This window comes from Tachysurus vachellii, chromosome 12 (assembly GCF_030014155.1).
Source record: "Tachysurus vachellii isolate PV-2020 chromosome 12, HZAU_Pvac_v1, whole genome shotgun sequence".
Classification (NCBI taxonomy): Eukaryota; Metazoa; Chordata; class Actinopteri; order Siluriformes; family Bagridae; genus Tachysurus; species Tachysurus vachellii.
Window position 1 is genome coordinate 17,328,984 of NC_083471.1, and position 20,408 is coordinate 17,349,391.

Consider the following 20,408-nt stretch of genomic DNA (forward strand, 5'->3'; position numbering starts at 1 on the left):
CTCAGTCTAAACACACAAACAAAGTAATTATGTAAAACACAGTTGGACACGTAGGTTTTACAGTCATATGAGAGCAGTGTGTGAGTGGCCCCTATTTTTCCATCTGTCTTTTCCACTAAATCTGCAGAAATAAACTGCTGAATTTACAGCCTTTGCATATGTGCATATCTCAGATTTCTCTCACATATCACCTGGCATCATATCCTACCACAACATCTCTCCTTGAAACAAAGTGTGTGAGCCTGAAGCACTGAAGCGTGCTTATTGTCCAACCTGATCTCTTTGTTCCCAGCTCTTTTCGACTGCTTCAGCAGCTGCATTCCAACAGCGCCTGGGAACGGAGATGCATGGGTAGAAAATGATAACTCACTGCACATGTCTGTTTACAGTAAACAGACAGTAACTCTGAGGTGTTCTTCATATAAATGGCTGTTGTGGTTATTGGTTAATGGTTGTTGTTATTTTTGTAACCTAACAGACTTTTAACAGACTTAGGGTAAAGCTCTTATTTGTTGTATAAATGAGCTCCACTCGCTGGGAATCCTGTGCTATGCAAACACATGCAAAACCATCAGTAGAATTATGAGAATTGGGAGGGGGTTCAATTCCCCAAGGCCTGGGAAAGAGAATAAGAATATTGTTCCTTAGTATATCCTAATAATCGCAAAACAAACCAAAAATATGCTGTAATTATTTTTAAACCACTTTTTAAAGAAAAGGCCACAGAATATCAGCTTGAATTTATTACTTGATCAAAAAAAATAAAAAATAGAAACAGACTGAGCAACAGTGTTTACTTAGGAAAGTCTTTTTCCTTGGGGTCAGACAAACACTGCTTTAACTGCTTGCCCATGTGTGCATGTGAGTCGTTCAAAGATCCTAAAGGAAAGGCAGTGACTGAGGGGCGCAGTGGTTGTTGATGGACATCCAGCTGTTCCCCCAAACTGGGCAGGAACAGGTGAGCAAGCACATTTGTTCATTAAATGTCCAGTGATACAGATATATTTCAGCACTTTAGCCGAGTGATATATAGTGAAGTATAGCAGATGCACAATAGACTCCGACACAAATGGAGTCAGTAAACTGTATATAAACACAAAAAATGGAAAAACAACAGTTTCTTTATATATGTTCACTATATCTACAATAATTGATAATGTTTATGTGTATACGTACATTACATTTAAATTACTGTAGTGTATAGTAGTGTTTCTAGAGTAACTGACTAAACAGGTTATTCAGATCTAATAGATACAATTGTCAAACTGCTAGATTCATCTTAGTTTTAAATAAGTATTTTGGATATTCTATGTCTGGTTATATATTGCTGTTATATAATGACTAACCTCTGCTGTTGTGTTGAATTTGTATGTATGCAAATGTAACCACACAAGCTCACTATGTATATGCCATTATTTCTATAAGAACTGAAGTTCTGATTATTTTATGCATGTCTTTTGATTCTCTGAGTGTGTTCTCATGTCTGCTGTTGTGAACATGCATATTCTGATAAGGTGCTTGACTATAGTAAGTTTTGTTGGAACATTCTGACTGCAACAAGATATCAGTATGAACTTGCAATGTGTTTGTCTGATGACTCAGTAAGTGATCATGGAAAACACCCCCATGCTTCCAGAGAGCTGGAGTAAAACAAATACATGTTCTAACAAAACCACACGTACCATTGGTCTTTAAAATAGTGCAGCCTTCCTTCCTCATTTCACTTTTAATCATAAAAGATCATAAGCAGTCATCATATTTTCTTTCAGTTGTTGTTTTCTAGACATTCTTCAGGTCACAGATGACTTAACCATACCAGATAAACTAGGTCAGATGTCCTCAAATCCAAACTTATCGTACTCTAACCTACCATATATTAAAAACATTAGGTAAAAGCTAACCAATAGTCTAAACTGGAACATCACCTAGTCATCGTAATTCCATCATAACATGAAAGACACTTAATGTTAAAGCTTTCACCTGCAAAAAAGTGATTATTTGATTTTTTTTGCCTGCATTTTTTAAAATAATCTTAATTTACACTGAATTTGATAATAGTCACTTCTCCAAGATGGCATTGCTAACATGTCTATCATCTCAATAAGCCTCCCCGGGCCTTTTCCTTTCAAACTCTAACCCAAAACATAAGGACATGGAAGTCAAATTTACTGTATATTAATCACTTTATATTAGCTTAAATATGGCTAATACTATAGAAAACTTAAGCATAACTAGCAAAATTCATAACAATATAACTTTTAACTTAAGATAATTTGGTAGAAACAATCACCATGGAAATTATTAGCTTGTAAAAAAGCTTTTGAAAGAAACAGTGCAATTGGTGTCAGTATATAACTGTTACCTAGATACATATAGAGGTCACTGTATCTACTACAGACCTGTAACTATGACCTGTATATACTCCAGAGACAGGTCACTGAATGTTCGTAACTAGCTGTATACTTTCATTTTTAATTTGCATGTACAACTTTATCTAACTTGCTCATTTAGTCACTTGAACTTCACTGAAAGTAAGTGCACATCACTGAGAAATATATATATATATATATATATATATATATATATATATATATATATATATATATATATATATATATATATATATATACCAGAAAGAAAATTCAATGAATGAATAAATAAATAAATAAATAAATAAATAAATAAATAAATAAATAAATAAATAAATAAATAAATAAATAAATAAATAGATACTAACAAAGAGACTCTCGCAAAGAGACAATTGCATAGATGGTCCAGACCCATTTCTGCTAAGTTTCACCAGGAGTTAAAATGAATATTCTGGTCACAGTGTATTCTGATGAGAGATATGTCAACCTAAAGAGGCAGGAAAATTAATGATTGATAAAAAATTCCAACTTCAGACCATGTCGCTACCGTGAGTTAGCTTCCCATGTTCATCGAATCTAACCTGTAATTATGCATGTGATAATCTTACCGTAAATTAGGTTTAAATTGGTTGATCAGATTTCATGTAAATACTAGCTTGCTGGCTTGGTGATTAGTTTTCCTATCTTGTTAATCCAACATGTAATCTGATCTTATGAACACTCATTCAGTGTTAGATGTGTGAAAAACTCTGGGAATCTTAATGAATTTAATTCTGCCATATGAACACAAGAAGGATTCTATTGCAGTGGTTAATTTACCTTCCATGTTAACCCAATTTATATGTTCCAGTCAGTTTGCTTATTGTTAGCTTGTGTGTAGAGAGACAAATTACTGAGACAAAATCTAAACTATGTACTATGCTAATGTTTATACAGGTCAACTGACAGATCACTGGCATGAGATGTAATAGAAACTATAGCCTACTCCTGCAATTGCTGTAAGCGTTCCACCACTTTCCAAATATTGCCTGAATCCCTGGGTGTGTAACTACAATGTATCAGTGAACAACCCACAAACCACGGTTCAGCAGACAGGAGGGGTTTTGCAGCTGAAATGCTTTCTGGAAAAAAAATCTTGATTTTCCCATGTCTGTTTTTCATATCCCATCCTCATTTAGATGATTACATAAGAAATGTCTTGAGGCAGAGGGTGGAAAAAAGATATGAGAGAGAGCATTAGGGAGAAGACAAGAGTAGGAGAAAAAAAATTAAACAAAGAGATACTGTGGTTAGTCGGCAGAAGCGGTGAGATCAGAGAGAGTGATGGAAAACAAATGATTAGGAGAGTGATATAAGAAATGATGGGAGTGTGTCAAGAGAGAGTAGAGAGTGTGAGCAGGGGTAAAGCACAGGGTCCCAAGCGTTAGGGAGGAGGTGAGTTCCCATGCCCCAGAGGTCTCTGTGGAGCAGCAATGGCAGATGTGTGGTCTGGGCTGCCAAAATGGAAGTCTGTGAAGCCATGAAGGAAAATACTTTAATTCGTTACCTACAGTATGCAGTAGTATATTTATAAACTCACAAATAACATCTATATTGACCAACAGGGCTAAGTTTTTTAAAAGAATTGGGTATACAGTATATACAGTATGAGACAACACAATTATGGGATTCTTTTATAAACAGAGCTTATTTACAGTGAATTCAAGTAAAGCTTTGGATGAAAGTATTAAATGATTCCATTGGATAACAAACTACTGATGCTGTGGGAAAACCTCCTGAACAGTATATGTCCTCTGGGAACATATGATAATTTGGTTCTAACTAGTGGAATTTCCAGATGTCTTTTATTATTATTATTTTTATTATTATTTTATTTTTTATTTTTTCTTCTTGTGATAAAAGGGTGATAAAAAGAGAGATAAAGAATGACATATAAATATGAGAGTGACTTTTCCAAGTAGCATGCCACAGTGAGCAATAGGTCTTTATCTCCTAATGCACTGTATTACAGAGTCCTTGGAGAAAGCCTTGTGTCTGTGACGGCAGAAGAAAATGATCTGGATAGGATTCTGCTTTAAAAGGATTAGGGCCTGAGCAGTCACACATCTACAGCCTGCATTGTTCCTTTGAAGCTCTGTGACTGGCTGTCAACAGCCATCAGACGTGGTCAGACCCCTGTGCAAGAAGAGTCCAGACCAAGGGAGTCACAGTAACTGTCCAAGAAACTAGACAGTTTGGAACAGTTGTGTTGTGTTAGGCTTTAACAGAGACTAGTTAAAAACATAAAGGATTGTTAAAATCACTAGTCTAAGCATCTGGAATAAGCAGATTTCATGTCAGGGCTTTTCATAGTTGCCCAGAGTACAAGTAGTTTCAACCTCTAGAAAAAGAACTTAATTCTTTCTTATTGATTATTGCAAATGATTGTTGTCCTGAATGAACTTTCAATTAAAAAATGATGGTGTATCTGTAGCACATGCTAGCAAATCTCACAGCCAGCTACACTACACACACTGGCCGTTGTGCAGTTTGTTTGCCGGTGAAACTAATTATTGAATTAATCTACGCAGAAGACAGATGATCTTTTCTAAATCTGGAACATACCAATGAGTGATGTGAAGACAGAACAGTATAGCTCATTACTTATGCTGTCCAACAACTTCCTGCTTTCTTGAAACTTACAGTAGTTGAGTATAATGAAGCTATATTTAAATTTCAATTGTTTGTATTACACTAGATATCTAGCTTGACCATATGTTACATAACGTTAGATTATTTTTTAGTCTAGTCAGTTAGATTCCAGACAAACATTTAACAGTGGCCCAGTAAATTTAATTACATGGTCGTTGGAAATGTTTTAATAGAGCTTTGTTATATGGCTAATATCGGGTGGATTGGAATGCCAGGACGTCATTCATTTTAGTGGAGGTTGCATGTGGAGTCAGTGAGTTAATGAAATAAGTTACTCATTAACACTTTGGGAGAGATAGTTAATTTTAATGAGCAACCATTGTAGCACCTCATTGATCTTTATGTATTCATAATCTTTCTTGTGAATTCAAAGTAAAAATAAAAATTTTTTGACCAAAACATCTTATTTCTAAGTGTGCAATTTTCTAATGAGCACCTCTAAAGCAGTTTTGGTTTTGCTTCCTTTCAGTGGCATTCGGTTTCCCTTGCTCATGTTATTCCCCAGACATTTACATTTCTCAATAATATACTTTTGTGCTGCACACAATAGATGTCCTAAAGGGCTTGAAAGAAAAAAATGCTAAGCTTTGCTATATATGTATAGGGCTTTTGCAGACCTGATGGTTTAATGTAGTGTTCAATAGATCTAAGACTTTTAAGCCCACTGGATGGGCGACAACCTCCTATTCTCTGAACTCAGTAGGGAAAAAACACTACAAGAGGAAGTCTCTCATCTTATCACTCTGTGCTCACTAAACAAGACATCAATACTACCAGAGACAAAAGTCAGGTTAAAAAATTGCTTGGGATAGCTCATTCTAGAATGTCTGAGACAATGATGTCTCGCAAGATCCTACATCCTTTCAGATCAACCATAATATTGGGTTTCCTTAATGCACCCAACTAGTACACATAAGGAAATAAAAGTCTTTTGGGCAGAAAGAAGCTTTGTGGAAATGAAAAATGACAGTGGATATATTATTGCAACATTTTTTCCTAATGGAGAAACTGCTATACTTGTGCAGAGTCTCAGAGAGACACTCAAATAATGCTGGACCACTTACCCTTGTTCTGAGAGCTAATCTTTTTGCTCACTTTACCCTTTCATTTCAAAAAAGGTTAAATCAACCTAAATAGGCAGTTCTGAGACCTACGCCTTATGATTAAAACGGTTTTATTAATTAACCAGTTTTCTGTTGAAAGATTGTGCTACAGTCCAATGCTTCTGATAATGAGCTCATTTGTAAGGCACTGTTTATTAAAGTTCCTGAGAGATGTAGTTTCACGGGGAATAATTCCTGATTAGGGTTACCACAGGTCAACTACAGTCACTCATTAAATCAATAAAAAGGCAAGAAATAATTGTTAATATTACTAATATCTTATATTATGTGTAAAATGTTTCTTTTGATGAGACATTTTGGCTTTGAAGGATAAAAGAATTCCAAGAAAAATATACAGAAAAAATGGAATTACTGTTTTAAAAAATAAACATATTTTCACAGATATGATGAAGATTTCGGCAAGAAACGATTTCTGCTTTTTTTTTTATTTATTTTTTTTATACATATTGTAAGTGAGAGGAGTCTTGGATGTCAGTTCACTATTAAGATCTTTAACTTTTCTGCCATGGTAGAGTCTTCAGGACAGAGGAGATTGCAATTTATGGTACCTTGGTAACAAGACAATTGCTCGATGAAGCAGAGGGGCTGTAACAATAATTCTCATCCAACCGTGTCATGGAATCTTTCTGTATAACAGCAGACCACATCACGTTTAATTCCTTCTTAATTCTAATGATCTATTTTGATATATAGTTTTGCAAAAGATTTTCCTTAAAGGATAAAAAACAATTAAAGCTAAATAATTTCACATAGTGAGATATTAACATTTTTTTAAGTTATATTACTTTCTGTTTAAATTGGGATGAAAATTGGAACTACAGACCAGCTTTGGCATACAGATATGCTTGGGTCAAAAGTCATGTCAATACAGGAAGCAAAAGCCCTCTTTCTTAATTAGAGTGCATGAAGCCCTTTGACCTCCAGCTCTAGTCACTCCATTAAGTTGAAAACAAGCAAACCATTAAAGGCCAGCAAAGAATAACAGAGGGTACAGAATGCATAGTAGTGTTTAATGATTAATTAACTGGATAATTATGTCTGTAATAATATGAAAAATAATTTAGAATGAAATTTATTTATCACTAATTTGCCTTGTTCTCGCATAACAATCTGGATTTTACTGTGTTGTAAATGAGTAATGTTTCCTCACCCTTCAGTACAATGGCAAGTTTTTATAATGGCAATAAAAAAGAAACAAATGTAGTGACTAGCTATTACACTGTAGCCCATTCTATACCGTAGCAAAAAGCTATCTTAGCTACACCTCATCAGGAACATGCAGACACAGGTTGTAACGTGTGCCTGGGGTGTGCCAGAGATGCGGTGGTGTGTGATTGCAGTTAAGCTCCCCCCCTCTATTCGACACAAAAAAGAGCCAGATCCACACCTGCTCCTCTCTTTGCTCAAGACAAACATTTGCAATGAGGACTGCCGGGTTTGGTGGAAGATTGTGGGGGAAGCAGGATAACCAATAGAAGCACAATCAGAGCAAAGGGTACTTTCCCCCAGCCTGACACACCTGGTTGAATGTATTAACCTTTGCAATGCTGGATTCCCAGTTTACATCTTTATCGCTGGGTAACTGTAAATGATATTATCTACTGTGCTGGAGAGTTATTTGCATATTTTTATCAGTTTAAAGTGTTATGGAAATGATCTAATTGCAGTGGTCATGTAAAAGTAAAAAAACTAAATGTGATGCCTTTGTTATGTGATGGTTGCATTCACTACAAATAGGACAGTGTTTAGATGGAGTGTGTTGGTCTTTCCTCTCTATTGACATATTACATGCTTGAACTTGATCAGGCAGTGTGCTGTTTATACATGTATGTGATCCGCTGTCAGTGTTTATGATTCATAATATTTTTTGACAAATTTTCACACTCACATATCACCCTAGGGAGAAAACTGTAAACTCCATTTGCAGACAAAACTGATGTCTTAATAGAAAATTAGCACAGGATGATTAAATTTATTAACACTAAAGTTTAATTTGTAATACCAAGGACACCTGGCTCGCTGGATTTTCAAAGATCTGCCCTAGAGATTCTGATATTTTGCCCTCAGGTCAGAATACAGTCAGATAAACACCAATTTCATCATTTGCTTTTGAGAGAAACAAAAAAAAAAGAAATTCACCCTACCTAATATTAATTATGTCTGAGGAGCATTCTGAGGTGTGCAGGAGGATTTGGTGCTATGGGTTCCCTTTAGGTCAAGACCGTGGCCTAAATCTCTTCATCTACACAGGCCTAGTTAGATTGATCTCACTTCACTCTTCATCATTTCATTAAAACCCTGAGGAAAAAAGGTATTTTTCTTCTGTATCTTCTTTTTAAGTCTTACTGAAGTACTGAAAGGTATGTGTGTGTGTGTGTGTGTGTGTGTGTGTGTGTGTGTGTGTGTGTGTGTGTGTGTGTGTGTGTGTGTACTGTTAAGATATGATGGCTACATCATTCACAAGTGAGTATGCTATTAGAAACATGGAAATGCTCTGGACTTTGACCTGGAGTCATTTACAGCTAAAAGCAATTTCATATCAAAATCAGTTGGTAGTGAAAATAAAAGAATATCATTTTAATGTATAGTTCTCTATCTGCAATACAAGAGCATTTTATCACCATTTATAAACCCCGTAAAAATAAGCAAAATTAGAATATGGCTAAAGAATATGCCTCAAGCATTTATGTATAGTTCATTCATGTACAGCTGTCTCACCACAGAATATCCTCTTTCCTGAGATCTCACATGAGTCTTTCCCACTTGACCTAGGCTCATTAAACATATGTCTTATATTTCTAACACCATACCGCACACAAAAGAAGTATATTTCAGTCGAAACCCAAATGAACATCAAAGCCTAATGAGAACAGATCAGCTATATGTGACATGGGACAAAGACAGAGATATTTCGTAGGCAGAACAATGGCATGTGATGGAGGGAGTGTGCCTTCATGAAGGAGGTAGTAGCTGTGAATGAGGCTTCAGCTGTAATGAAGGATTAATTGTGGAATTGGGATTCTATATTAAGATATTCCTTATTCTCATTAGGCTGATACTTATAGCAATGAATCAATTCACTTGCTGACTAGGATAGAGCAAGAAAAAGAGAATTCTGTAGAGATTTTGTAATGGGAAACATTCTCTCACCAATTAGTTTATGCTATGGGAAGAAAATCTGGCTTATGTAGATCTCTCTCTCTCTCTCTCTCTCTCTCTCTCTTTTTTTTTTTTTTTTTTTTAAATCTATGGGTATGCATTTCTCTAATCTCTCAAGACTAAATGCACTAACAGCTGTTTACATGTACTGTCTATTGTCCTGAGCTTTTTTCCTGTTATCTCCCACAGTGACAGGTAAATGTGGTGACCACCACAAATACAGACTGTCAATACGCTAAAGTCAATATTGACCTCTCAGCACTGCCCAAACAAATCCTTGTGTGAACACCATAAGTGACTGAATCTCAAATATTCCTGTGTTTACATGAATAATATCCACACTCTCTAACTGTGTCCCAACAATAATAACACTGTTTATTGCATGCTGACAACATGCCTTCCTATTTATATTGATGTTTGCTCTTGGAGAGCATATGGACAGTTAAAGTTGGTATTAGTTTGAATGGGTTTGCATACAGAGTTGAAATGGTGTCAAACTGATCGACTGTTTAGATAGGCTTAGTGTGCACTCTTCTGCTCATAGTATAAATATGGGCCCAGGGGAAGGAGACTATCTCACTAAGCACAGCACCTGTCACTGTCACTGTTTAGACTGTAACGTATGACAAGACGGAAACTGGACTTGTTTAAACATGCTGATTGTGCAAAAATAGTGATGGGTAGATCTTATGTATGAAGTTATATATATTATTATGATAAGTATATATATATATATATATATTTCTATATTTTTTATACTACCTTTGCATCTAGCATTATACACAGTCTCCTTAGTTACTTATCACTATGTAGTATGTGTGTAGATTTTAGCTGAAAATTAATTTTCTAAATACCATTTTCCAAATCAAAAAGTTTCTTAAAGTTTCCTAAACTTTCCTTTCTGCAAATCAGTATCGTCACCAGATGTAATGCAAACTACAGAAAAATGTAATCATCCTGCAACACATTTATTACATTATTAAAATTTATACATGCTATTAAAGCAGTTAATTCATAATGTTTCCATGCCATTCAGTAGTGGATTTTTTTCTGTCTCATGCAAATGTAGAAGCATTGCACTTTATTCACTTTCATAAAAGCATGGAGGGGCATCAGGAATAGGAATACAGCGTTCTACTACAGCATTAATTTCTCCAATCTTCACACCATCATATGTCCCAGTGACAGTTGTCCAGTGAGTGTTTCCATTGGTGTATGTCCGACTCAGCCGGGCTGTGAATGGGATATCAGCAGTCATCCTTCTTGCCTCCATTCTCACTAAGCATGAATGGTTTGGTTGCACCAAGACCTGTACAGACATGGAGTGGCTGATGGTCTCAATCATTCTTGTCCCCTCAGAAAAACTTACTGTCTGTTCTTTAGTGAAGTCCACATTGTCTGGGTTAATGATTGGGATTTTCCCATTCATGGTTGAGGTGGATCCATTTCGGGTTTCTCTGCCAATGTCCCAGAACTTCTCTACAGTGCTAGTCTTCTGCAAAAGGACTGTCTTTTCAATGCTGGAGCACTCATAGTTGGTGGCCCTGGCCATTTGGATGGTCTCTGGTGGATGATGGAACAGCTTGACCTCATCAATAGCATACATCACATGGGAGATTTGCTGGCTATAGGTGTCCTTGTTAATGGCTAGGGTATCATAAGACTTGTACCAGTATTCTTTGCCTTCCCAAGGCAGGAAGAAGGCTTCATGTTTGGTAACAATTTTACCTAGCCCATATTTGTTTTTGCCCACAAAGATGTCAATTCCAGGACAAGTTTTCACTGAATTTTTGGGCACAGACCCAGAGGAGCCTTCTTTCCATTCCAGGAACTCAAAGTGGTCTTCATTGACCAACACCTCAAACTTAGGGGTAGTGTACTCAGCATCCGCATAAGGGTATTTGCAGTATGGGCCTTTACTTGGAGTGTAGAATCCAGCCTCACAGTTGAATTTACACACATAGTCAGTGCGTCCTGCATAACCATTGTAGATGCTTACTGCCCCATTTGGAAGGGAGCCTTCCCAGCTAACCCACTTTAAGTTGACATTTTCCTGAAACATGAATGTTGAGCTCCCCTTATCCATGGACAATAACTCTTGGGGAGTTTCAGTATTTTCTACTGTAGTCCAGGTATCAAGAGGTGGTACCACATCCACCAAGTCAGGGTTTAGATGGATCTCTGAGTTAAAATCATTAAAATAAATATAAGGGGAAAAAAGAGAAAAGTTAAGGAGGAAAAATTTGGAAATAATTTAAGTATCGTCAGTGTGCATGATATGGCCAATATTAGTCTTTCAGTATTTGTAGCTTTCTGTATGTTTCCACATGTAAGATTTGTTTATAATCAATTTGCAAATGTTAAACAATCTATTATCACATCTCAGTAAAACATAGCATTAGTCAGTGGAACAGTACATTAAAATCTTTATCATCATCTTCAATATCCTCTTTAATTTGTCATGATGGTGGTAGATCGTGAGAATATACTTGCAACCATGGCCACAAAGGATGAATAAAACCAGGATAGGATGCTAGTGCATCACACACACCTACACATACTCAATTTGGGGAGGAAACCCATTTGTACATGGAGAGAACTTACTGTTTTCTGCAGTAAGATCTGGAGCAGAGATTGAGTGCAGTGGTGTTGCACAGAACTGCAATACAGCTAACACTAAAGGAAGTGCTGCCCTCATCTGGTGAGAAATAAAAATTATGCCATATGCACAAATATATATATATATATATATATATATATATATATATATATATATATATATATATATATATATATATATATATTTATTTATTTATTTCTTCTTCTTGATATAATAAAAATTCATAGCCACACAAATATTCATCAGAAAGCTGCATCATTAAAAGAAATCTGATTTGAAATTGTATAGACTACCTCTTAGAACATTATCAGTGAATAAAAACTGTGCAATTAGATAAACACTACTGAATGATATGCTTTAAGTTTGTCATAATGCACTTGACATCAATATATAGCATGACCCATTATTCTAACAGAAGCTGTTTAATATTCATTACATTATATATTTGTTCATTGGGATTTGTGAGGTAAAAATGAGCGTCTTACCTTCTCTGATTCCTATTCAAGTGCTTGATACATGCTACTGCCAAAGGGTTTTTAAGCTCTTATAATTGCCGCAATAAACCAACACTGATAACTTCATCCTATCCTTGTGATTCTCTGTCCATATAAAGCCGCAGTTTAAAATTAGGGAATTTTTAATTAAGAATTTTTAAATGCTTGTCTTTGTATAGCTTTTTTTTTGTCACAAGCTAATTCACTTCAAATACATGGTTTTATTTCCATATTTCAAAGAACAAATTAATCAAAGATCACATCATTGTGCTCCAATGTTCAGTAAAATAAACTTATTAAAGGGCAGTAAATAAATTATAATATATTTGCTGTTTTTCAGAAACATCTTAACATCTATTTACATTTTATGGAGCATAGAACAGAAAAAAACAGCAAATGAAATCATATTTGCATGGTAAAGATAACAACAATCTCAGGTCAAAGAAAACTTTTACCCAGCAAGATATTGGAATTACAACCTCTTTATCCATGATTGATTATCTGGAATAAATGTCTGATAGATGTCTGATAAAAGTAGTAGCTGTATATAGGTTAAGGACATCACAGAGCATGTAATCATTAATGATTTTATAACTGTGATCTGATGAGCTTCACTGACAAATAAAGGTTAAAAATGTTGTTAACCGACTGTTCCTTGTAATGGTCTGATATACTGTAATCAGAGTATCAGTTACATTATACAGCTGAAATACCCAATTACAGGAAACATATATTGTATAATATGTTTGAAACTTTTTTGTATGTATTTGTTTTTTTGTTGTTGTTGTGTTTTGTTTAAAGAGCCCCATGGATAAATGAAAAAATTTAAAATAAATATCTGCAGAACTTTTTATGTGTAGCAGTTATTGAATGCAGACACAGCAGTGAAACTAATAAACAGCAGGGAAACTATAGTTTTGTGTTATTTATTTACAAAAACCATGACTGTAGAAAGTAGATGTGTAAAACACATTTAAGTGATTTCTTTTTATCATGTATTATTCATCATACAGGATTGCATTATGTTGTGTAGCAGGTCAAGAGGAATATAGATAGGACTAAAATATAAGAGCAGGTTAATATTTGGTTGGAATTTCTGGATAACTAAATTTAAAAATGTATCTGCAAAAAATAAGCCCATGACTGCCTCTGTCTTCAGGATTTATTTGAAAAAGGCAATGAATGACATGTGGTGGTTATAACAAATAGGGGTCAAAAAGTTACCCATATGATATGAAATACATTTATACCATATTCATAAAGGTAAATGCAAACATTCAACATTATTCTTTGCTGGCAAGTGGCAATGCTGGCCCATTACAAATTTTGTACAAAATACAAAATGTTATTTTATTGCTTAATTCACATAATTCTTATTTTGTAATGTGTATTAAAATGCACCTTTGGTTTACTGTTTCCAATCACAGAATATAACCAAAGTTCAGTTACAATGTCTTTGTTTCTTTGCAGCACATGAACCTTGATAAAAAAATAAACAGTTTGGTTGTTTTTCTCTTTATTTTTCAAGCAATTTACAGTAAAAGGAGTGCTTAGGGTGTTAGTTCACAAATGTATGATTTATTGTTTACAAAAAATACAACTCAACCAATCTTTTAGGCCATTAACAATTTGCACTTACAGTATATAACAATTATACTGGCATGTTAGAACATAGCAATTGGTTACTGGCTTCTTTGAATTATAATAGCACTATGAAGCTGATGGACATGGCTTAGGATCAATAATAGGTTCACAGCGGTCCACCACTGCTCTGACCTCTCCTATCTGAATGCCATCATAGACACCAATGATGGAGGTCCATTGGGTCTCTCCATTGGCATATGTTCGGCTGAGCCTTGCTTTAAACGGGATGTCAGCAGTCATCTTTCGGCCCTCCATGCGTGCAGTGCAAGAGTGATTGGGTGGCACTGTTAGTTTAACTGACACTTCATGACTTAAAGATTCTACTAGGGTAGTGCCACGATTAAACTGAAAGGACTTCTCTGCAGTGAATTCCACTCCACCACTGCCAATCATAGGGATCTTGGCAGTGATGCCTGCTGTAACACCAAGCATAGTGGTACGGCCAATGTTCCAGGTGCTCTCCACCTCCGTGGTCTTGGAGATGGTTACAGTCTTGGTTATTGTCTGGCAGTCATTGTTGGTAACACTGGAAATCCTCATGGTCTCTGGTGGGTAGTGGAAGAGCTCAACCTCATTAATACCATACTCAACATGGGAGATGTGTTGGCTGTAGACATCACGGTTTATGGACAAGACTTCATAGGACTTGTACCAGTACTCATCACCTTCCCATGGCAGGAAGAAGGCTTCAAACTGAGGTACAACCTTACCAAGCCCATACTTGTTCTTACCAACAAAAATTCCAACACCTCCACAGGTCCTAATGGCATTCTTTGGCACAGATCCATATGAACCTTCCTTCCACTCCACAACCTCAAAATTGTCTACATTGACTAAAACCTCAAACTCAGGGGCATGATATTCTCTATCAGCATAGGGGTAGTTGCAGTATGGACCTTTGCTGGGAGTGTAAAAACCTGCTTCACAGTTGTATTTACAGATGTAATCAGAACGCTTTGTATACCCATTATAGATGCCAACTGCACCTTGGGGAAGAGAACCATCCCACTTGGTCCAGTTTAGATTGACATTATCGCCAAATAGATGTGAATTGCTCAATGGTTCGTCAAGCTCTGGAGGTGTAAGTGGGCCAGCAACTGGATCATTGTTTACAAGAGGTGGGATTTTACCCTCTAGCAGTGGGTTCAAAAGAGGTGCTGTAAAGAAAAGAGAGAGAGCGAGAGAGAGAGAGAGAGAGAGAGAGAGAGAGAGAGAGAGAGAGAGAGAGAGAGAGAGAGAGAGAGAGAGAGATAGATTAGTAATATTGATGGCATATAAGAAATCCTATATCTACAATCTCAGTGATGTTTTCTTCACAATAATTTTATTAAATAATTTTTATTAATAAAAAAATTATTAAATAAAATAATTTTATTAAATAATTAGCACAATACTTATCAAAAAATTTGCACAATACTTATCAAAATATCAAAACAATTTACAGTGAGAAACTTGGAAACTTGAAGTCAACAAAAACTAAATATATATAATGGTAAATATATAATATATGAGCAATATAAACATGTACAGTAATTTGAACACATTAATATAAATGAAAGAATAATAAACACCTTTTACCTTTCTTATTTTGTATACTTTTCTCTACTATCTCTTTTAGGTTGATGACCGGTTCTGTAGCATATGCACAGAAAGCCCCCAGCTGAAAAAGGGTGATGACAGCAAACAGCTTCATCTATAAAGAATTTATGATTAGTGGTTTTCCAAGCTTAGCAGCATGCAGTATTTTATTCATCATTGCTTTGTATTAACTTACCATACTCTGTAATTGGTGTGTATTTCTAGGTATCATTTGTTAACTGACTATTTTGTAATCAGGGTTTAAATCACTCTTTTCACTAGCATTTCTTCTGAATAGTATGCTTTATTTGCATTGTTCTTGTACTTGCTTTCATTACTTATACATTGCATTGGATACTACAACTGTCAAATAAATTATTGTATTTTATATGTATTGCTTTCAGGGATATTTAAGATGGCAATTGTTCTGATGTCTATAATTAAAAATCTACTATAAGATTCCTGATGACTAATGCCATTACATTTCAATAATACATATTTAATTTTACATGCAAGAAGTGCACATACCTTCATGGTCTGTCCCCTGTGTTCAGATCATCCCAGAGCTTCAGTCTTATATAGCTCTTTTATGGACTCGTAAGTCATAAATTTCAAATCTCCTGTTGAACTCATGTTATCATTTCTCTGATCTCGGCATGCTGTTGAGTGAGAAGCCACACAAATATAAACTATTATATCAACACTAAAAGGTTTCATTTCAAGATGCAGTATATTTTGTGTTGATTAATATGGCAACATACATACAGTATGTATGTATACATACAAATCTAAGCAAGTATTTCGGTTAACAAGGGCAAATAGGAGCTACTTTTAATCCCACATCTTAAGTGCCATACTAGCAGCACTTTAAGTCATGTTGTCAATTTACAGTATTAATTTTACTTTATTTTAATGCAAGTAGACTGGCCATTTGAAAGAGTTTCATGTTGTAATGCTCACTTTATTTTGTGAGCCAAGAGACAGTACACCTCTGAACAAGCACCCTCCATGCTTCGCTCCAACATGTTTGTTGTTCCTGTGTTCTATCTCACCTTTATTTTGTGCTGCCAAACTAGATGTGTTTCAGTGCTGATTGACTCCAGTGCAGCTGGAAACTTAATTGACTGCACCTTCACAGAAAAACTCAAGCTGCTTTTAAAAACACTGATTCCATCATATTCACAACATTCAGATCTCATTAGTGCGGTGGTCAAACCACTGTCATGTCTCCACACTCTCTCCACCAATATCTCCTCAACTACCATAAAGAGGCCAGATTCATAATTCCAGTTGGAAATTCCAGGCATCAACGACTAATTCCTTAATCAAGTCACAGAGTAGTAAGACTATCCTCTGCCTTTAGTATCAGCACTCTTTAACAGCTATGGGCGGCCTTTCCAGAGCTCAACCAATGCAATACCAATGCTATAACCACATATATCCATGCACACATTTGTATAATGTGATATGTGTTGTCACAGCTGCTTGAAAACCATCTTTATGTCAAGACTAAGAAGTATAAATTCCATTTGTACAAAGTGGCATTTCTGGGCTCTATCATTGGGCCCAGTGTGTGAGTGTGTGTTAATGGACCAGTACCAAGTCTTGGCAGTCACACAATGACCTGTCACAACTACTGTGAAGGAGCTGTAAAGCTGTCAGGGTTTTAACAAATTTAATTGATGCTTTATGAGAGGATTTAGCATCATATCACCCCGGTTCAGTGCCTTGCAGAAAAGGGGTAACAAACTTATGCAGTGGATGCCAGAATCTGGACAAGTCTTCTTCAAGCTCAAGGAAGCATGAAGGTCAATTCCTACAAAACAAATCACCCCAATCACAGCTCTTCAATGTGGAGATAAATGCTTCAGAATCAGTTGTTGTGATCTTACAGCAATTCAGAAACTAAACTAATCTTTTAGTTTCTCTTAGCTTTTCTTCTTGAGATAGCTGACCACCACCACCAAGCAGAACCAATGATTGCTTAAATAAATGGAAACTCTGGTTGGAGGGGGTCTAATACCCATTCTCCATCAGTACCGATCACCAGAACATTCATCAAGACCGAAGTCTGAACTCTTTAAGCACACAGTGTTCTATTCTTCATGTACTTTGATTTCATTCAGTCTTAAGGCCTCATCTCCATGAAGTGCCAAAGGCAATTCCCTGACCTAACTATACCCAGCTCCACCTTGTGAACTCACTAAGGAGTGTATTCTGCCTGAATGCTTTTCTGGGGGCCCTAACTTGAAGCCTCACAGAGAGATTGTCAATGCCCCATAGGTGAGAACCCCAGACAGTGTCCAGTGGGGGAAAAAAAATGTGCTGAGACAAATTGATTACATGTGCCTATAAACATGGACTACGACTTATAGGAATCACAGACAATCTCACATTTACCCACTTAATGATTACCCTTTTCCTGGACACAATCATACAGTATACACCCACCCTCACTGGGTGGGATGTGATAGCTTAGAGGTTAAGTCATTGGACTACTGATTGGAAGGTCATGAGTTCAAATCCCAGGTCCACCTGCTGGGCCCCTGAGCAAGGCCCTTAACCCTAAATTGCTCAGTTGTATTTTATTAAAATAAAATGTAAGTCACTCTGGATAAGATTGTCTGCTTAATGCTGTAAATGTGACTGATCCTTCACGTTGTGTCGTATATGCTTTTTGTCCACTTTTTTCCATTCATTACCAAGAAATTGTATTTAGATTTTGATCCTGTTGCTGGTTTTCTGCCCATAGTCTTGCATAGTTCATGTTGATTGTTGGAAATCGTTGCCTGCACCTTAACCTTGTTTCTAGATCATGTCTTTGTTTTTGTTGCCAAGTTCAATAATGCCTGGTATACCTACACTCATGTCTGTATCTGCCAACATGACATTGATAAGTATATGTTTATTAGATAAGGATAAATATTGGGTTGTTAAGGTATTACAAAACAAGTGTCTTTATAGGGCTTATACTTTATGGGGCAGATTGTTTATAGGACAGTTTACAAGATCAAGGTCATTTGTGACATTGTGCTACAGAACATATATCTATCTTGAAAATGTATGAACTAATTACAAAGTTTTTTAGTTTTTCCAGGGTGTGAGATTATGCCTGTGACTTGAAATTCATTTCAGTACTAATTATCAGATTTAGGGTTTGGTTTTCTGATCATTCCTGCCTAACAATTTTAATTGTTAAGTCACAGGCTGATTTAATTTTTGATTAATGGTGATCAGTGTTTCTTAAAGAAAACAAGGCAAACAAACCATTAGAGAAGAGCAATAATAAGAAAATATATTTAAGCAGGAATTCAGGTGGTCTAGGCAAAGACAGTCAATCATTCGTCATTTCTACAGCATTTGCAGACAACATTACCCAGTGTTATGGGTCCTGATGTAGTGCTGACTTTGAAATTCAAGATTGCCAGTGTGAATTACAGGATCACAGGAACATCAGATTATAGTTTTAATAAATATTATAGTACTCTATTAACACTTAATACAATTGTTTATCTTGTATTAAAAAAAGTAAAAGTTGTTCTTTCTCAAGAAAGCAATACTGTACAGTATATGTCTCTTTGTGTCCAAGAATAGCAGGGGGCATACAAAATACAGAGATACAAAATACTGTTAAATAAATCTGTAAAATTTGTGTCTACCCTTAAGTCAGAGAACCACTTTGCCAAACACAGCCTGACATCTGATGTGAAATTTAGATTCTGATGTTTAAGTCCTATAAGTGGTAGGTGCTGTGTTGCAAAGAAAATTAAATCAATTATTATTATGGCTAGACTGTCAAAGTAGAGTTTAATTTAATCACTTTTGTCAAAATATACAGAGGAAGTACTGCACTAAATGCACAAAAAATGATTAGATATAGACTTGGTGGGGTGAGTAAAATAGAAATATAAATAAAAATGGAAATCCAAATCTTTGCCATTTCTAAGTTCTGGCACACTGTACTGAAAATCCAGGATAAACTGCCAAGATTTATATTGGTATACAAAAAAGCCAGGCGGTGGGCAACATAGAAGTTGTCATCTCTACCCTGCAATACATGCATGAGTGTTTTATCCACTTTGGACTTGCCACACTTTGATTTTAATAAATAAAATATGCTATTCCACTTTTGCAGTTCTCTCTTCTTGCTGAGATAAAATGCTGTAGAACATTTTCCTTCATGTGGAATAATGGCACAGGTATACTCAGTATCTGCCTGCTGCCTTTGTCCTCCAATTTTGAAATAACTTTATGTCACTGAGATGTAGGCCAGTGCACCAACTAACCATCACCTATTTCAGGCTAGCACTTTCAAATGAAATCAACCAAAGGATGTCATGAAATCATATGACTGTAGATATTGCAATTTAACTAAAGCTTTTTTTCTGATATTCTTCAACATTTATACACTTAATATATTGCCTTACAATACAAAATCTATTAACAGGAAGATCTAGCATAAATTAACTTAACACAGTGTGAATCTTCAACCCGTAAATCTGATTATTGAATATAAAGGTTGAATGACAATAATATCACCACAGAAAAAGTTTTTATTTCTGTGAATTATGAATTACTGAGGCAAAACAGTATGAAAATATATGCTAATATTATGTTAATATTCATTTTAAAATGCTGAATGTTGACCCTTTAAAAATAGACACATACGAATATCCGATCAGGTTATCAGGTCTAAGAAGCAAGATTGACTTATTTGTGTTTATTCCAA

The 20,408-nt window shown here is 35.6% G+C and overlaps 2 protein-coding genes across 2 annotated transcripts; both read right to left on the minus strand.

The window, feature by feature from the left end:
• Nucleotides 1-10,290: 10,290 nt before the first annotated feature.
• On the minus strand, nucleotides 10,291-12,498 carry LOC132855131 (natterin-3-like). The gene is made up of 3 exons (XM_060883881.1): nucleotides 12,449-12,498; nucleotides 11,948-12,041; nucleotides 10,291-11,524 (listed from the first exon to the last, which is right to left on the minus strand). The coding sequence occupies exons 2-3, from the start codon at nucleotides 12,039-12,041 to the stop codon at nucleotides 10,425-10,427; spliced, it is 1,194 nt and encodes a 397-aa protein (XP_060739864.1). The 5' UTR covers nucleotides 12,449-12,498; the 3' UTR covers nucleotides 10,291-10,424.
• A 1,458-nt stretch (nucleotides 12,499-13,956) lies between these two features.
• LOC132855198 (natterin-3-like) lies at nucleotides 13,957-16,280 on the minus strand. The gene is made up of 3 exons (XM_060883985.1): nucleotides 16,208-16,280; nucleotides 15,680-15,794; nucleotides 13,957-15,258 (listed from the first exon to the last, which is right to left on the minus strand). The coding sequence occupies exons 1-3, from the start codon at nucleotides 16,211-16,213 to the stop codon at nucleotides 14,168-14,170; spliced, it is 1,212 nt and encodes a 403-aa protein (XP_060739968.1). The 5' UTR covers nucleotides 16,214-16,280; the 3' UTR covers nucleotides 13,957-14,167.
• Nucleotides 16,281-20,408: the final 4,128 nt, after the last annotated feature.

Bases quoted from the DNA above. Each gene is read 5' to 3' on its own strand.
- LOC132855131 (XM_060883881.1), bottom strand. From the start codon at position 12,041: ATGAGGGCAGCACTTCCTTTAGTGTTAGCTGTATTGCAGTTCTGTGCA. The intron at 11,525-11,947 runs GTAAGTTCTCTC...ATTTTAACTCAG, and splicing joins AGATCTTACTGCAGAAAACA to AGATCCATCTAAACCCTGAC.
- LOC132855198 (XM_060883985.1), bottom strand. The intron at 15,259-15,679 runs GTAAAAGGTGTT...TTTTCTTTACAG, and splicing joins AAGTATACAAAATAAGAAAG to CACCTCTTTTGAACCCACTG.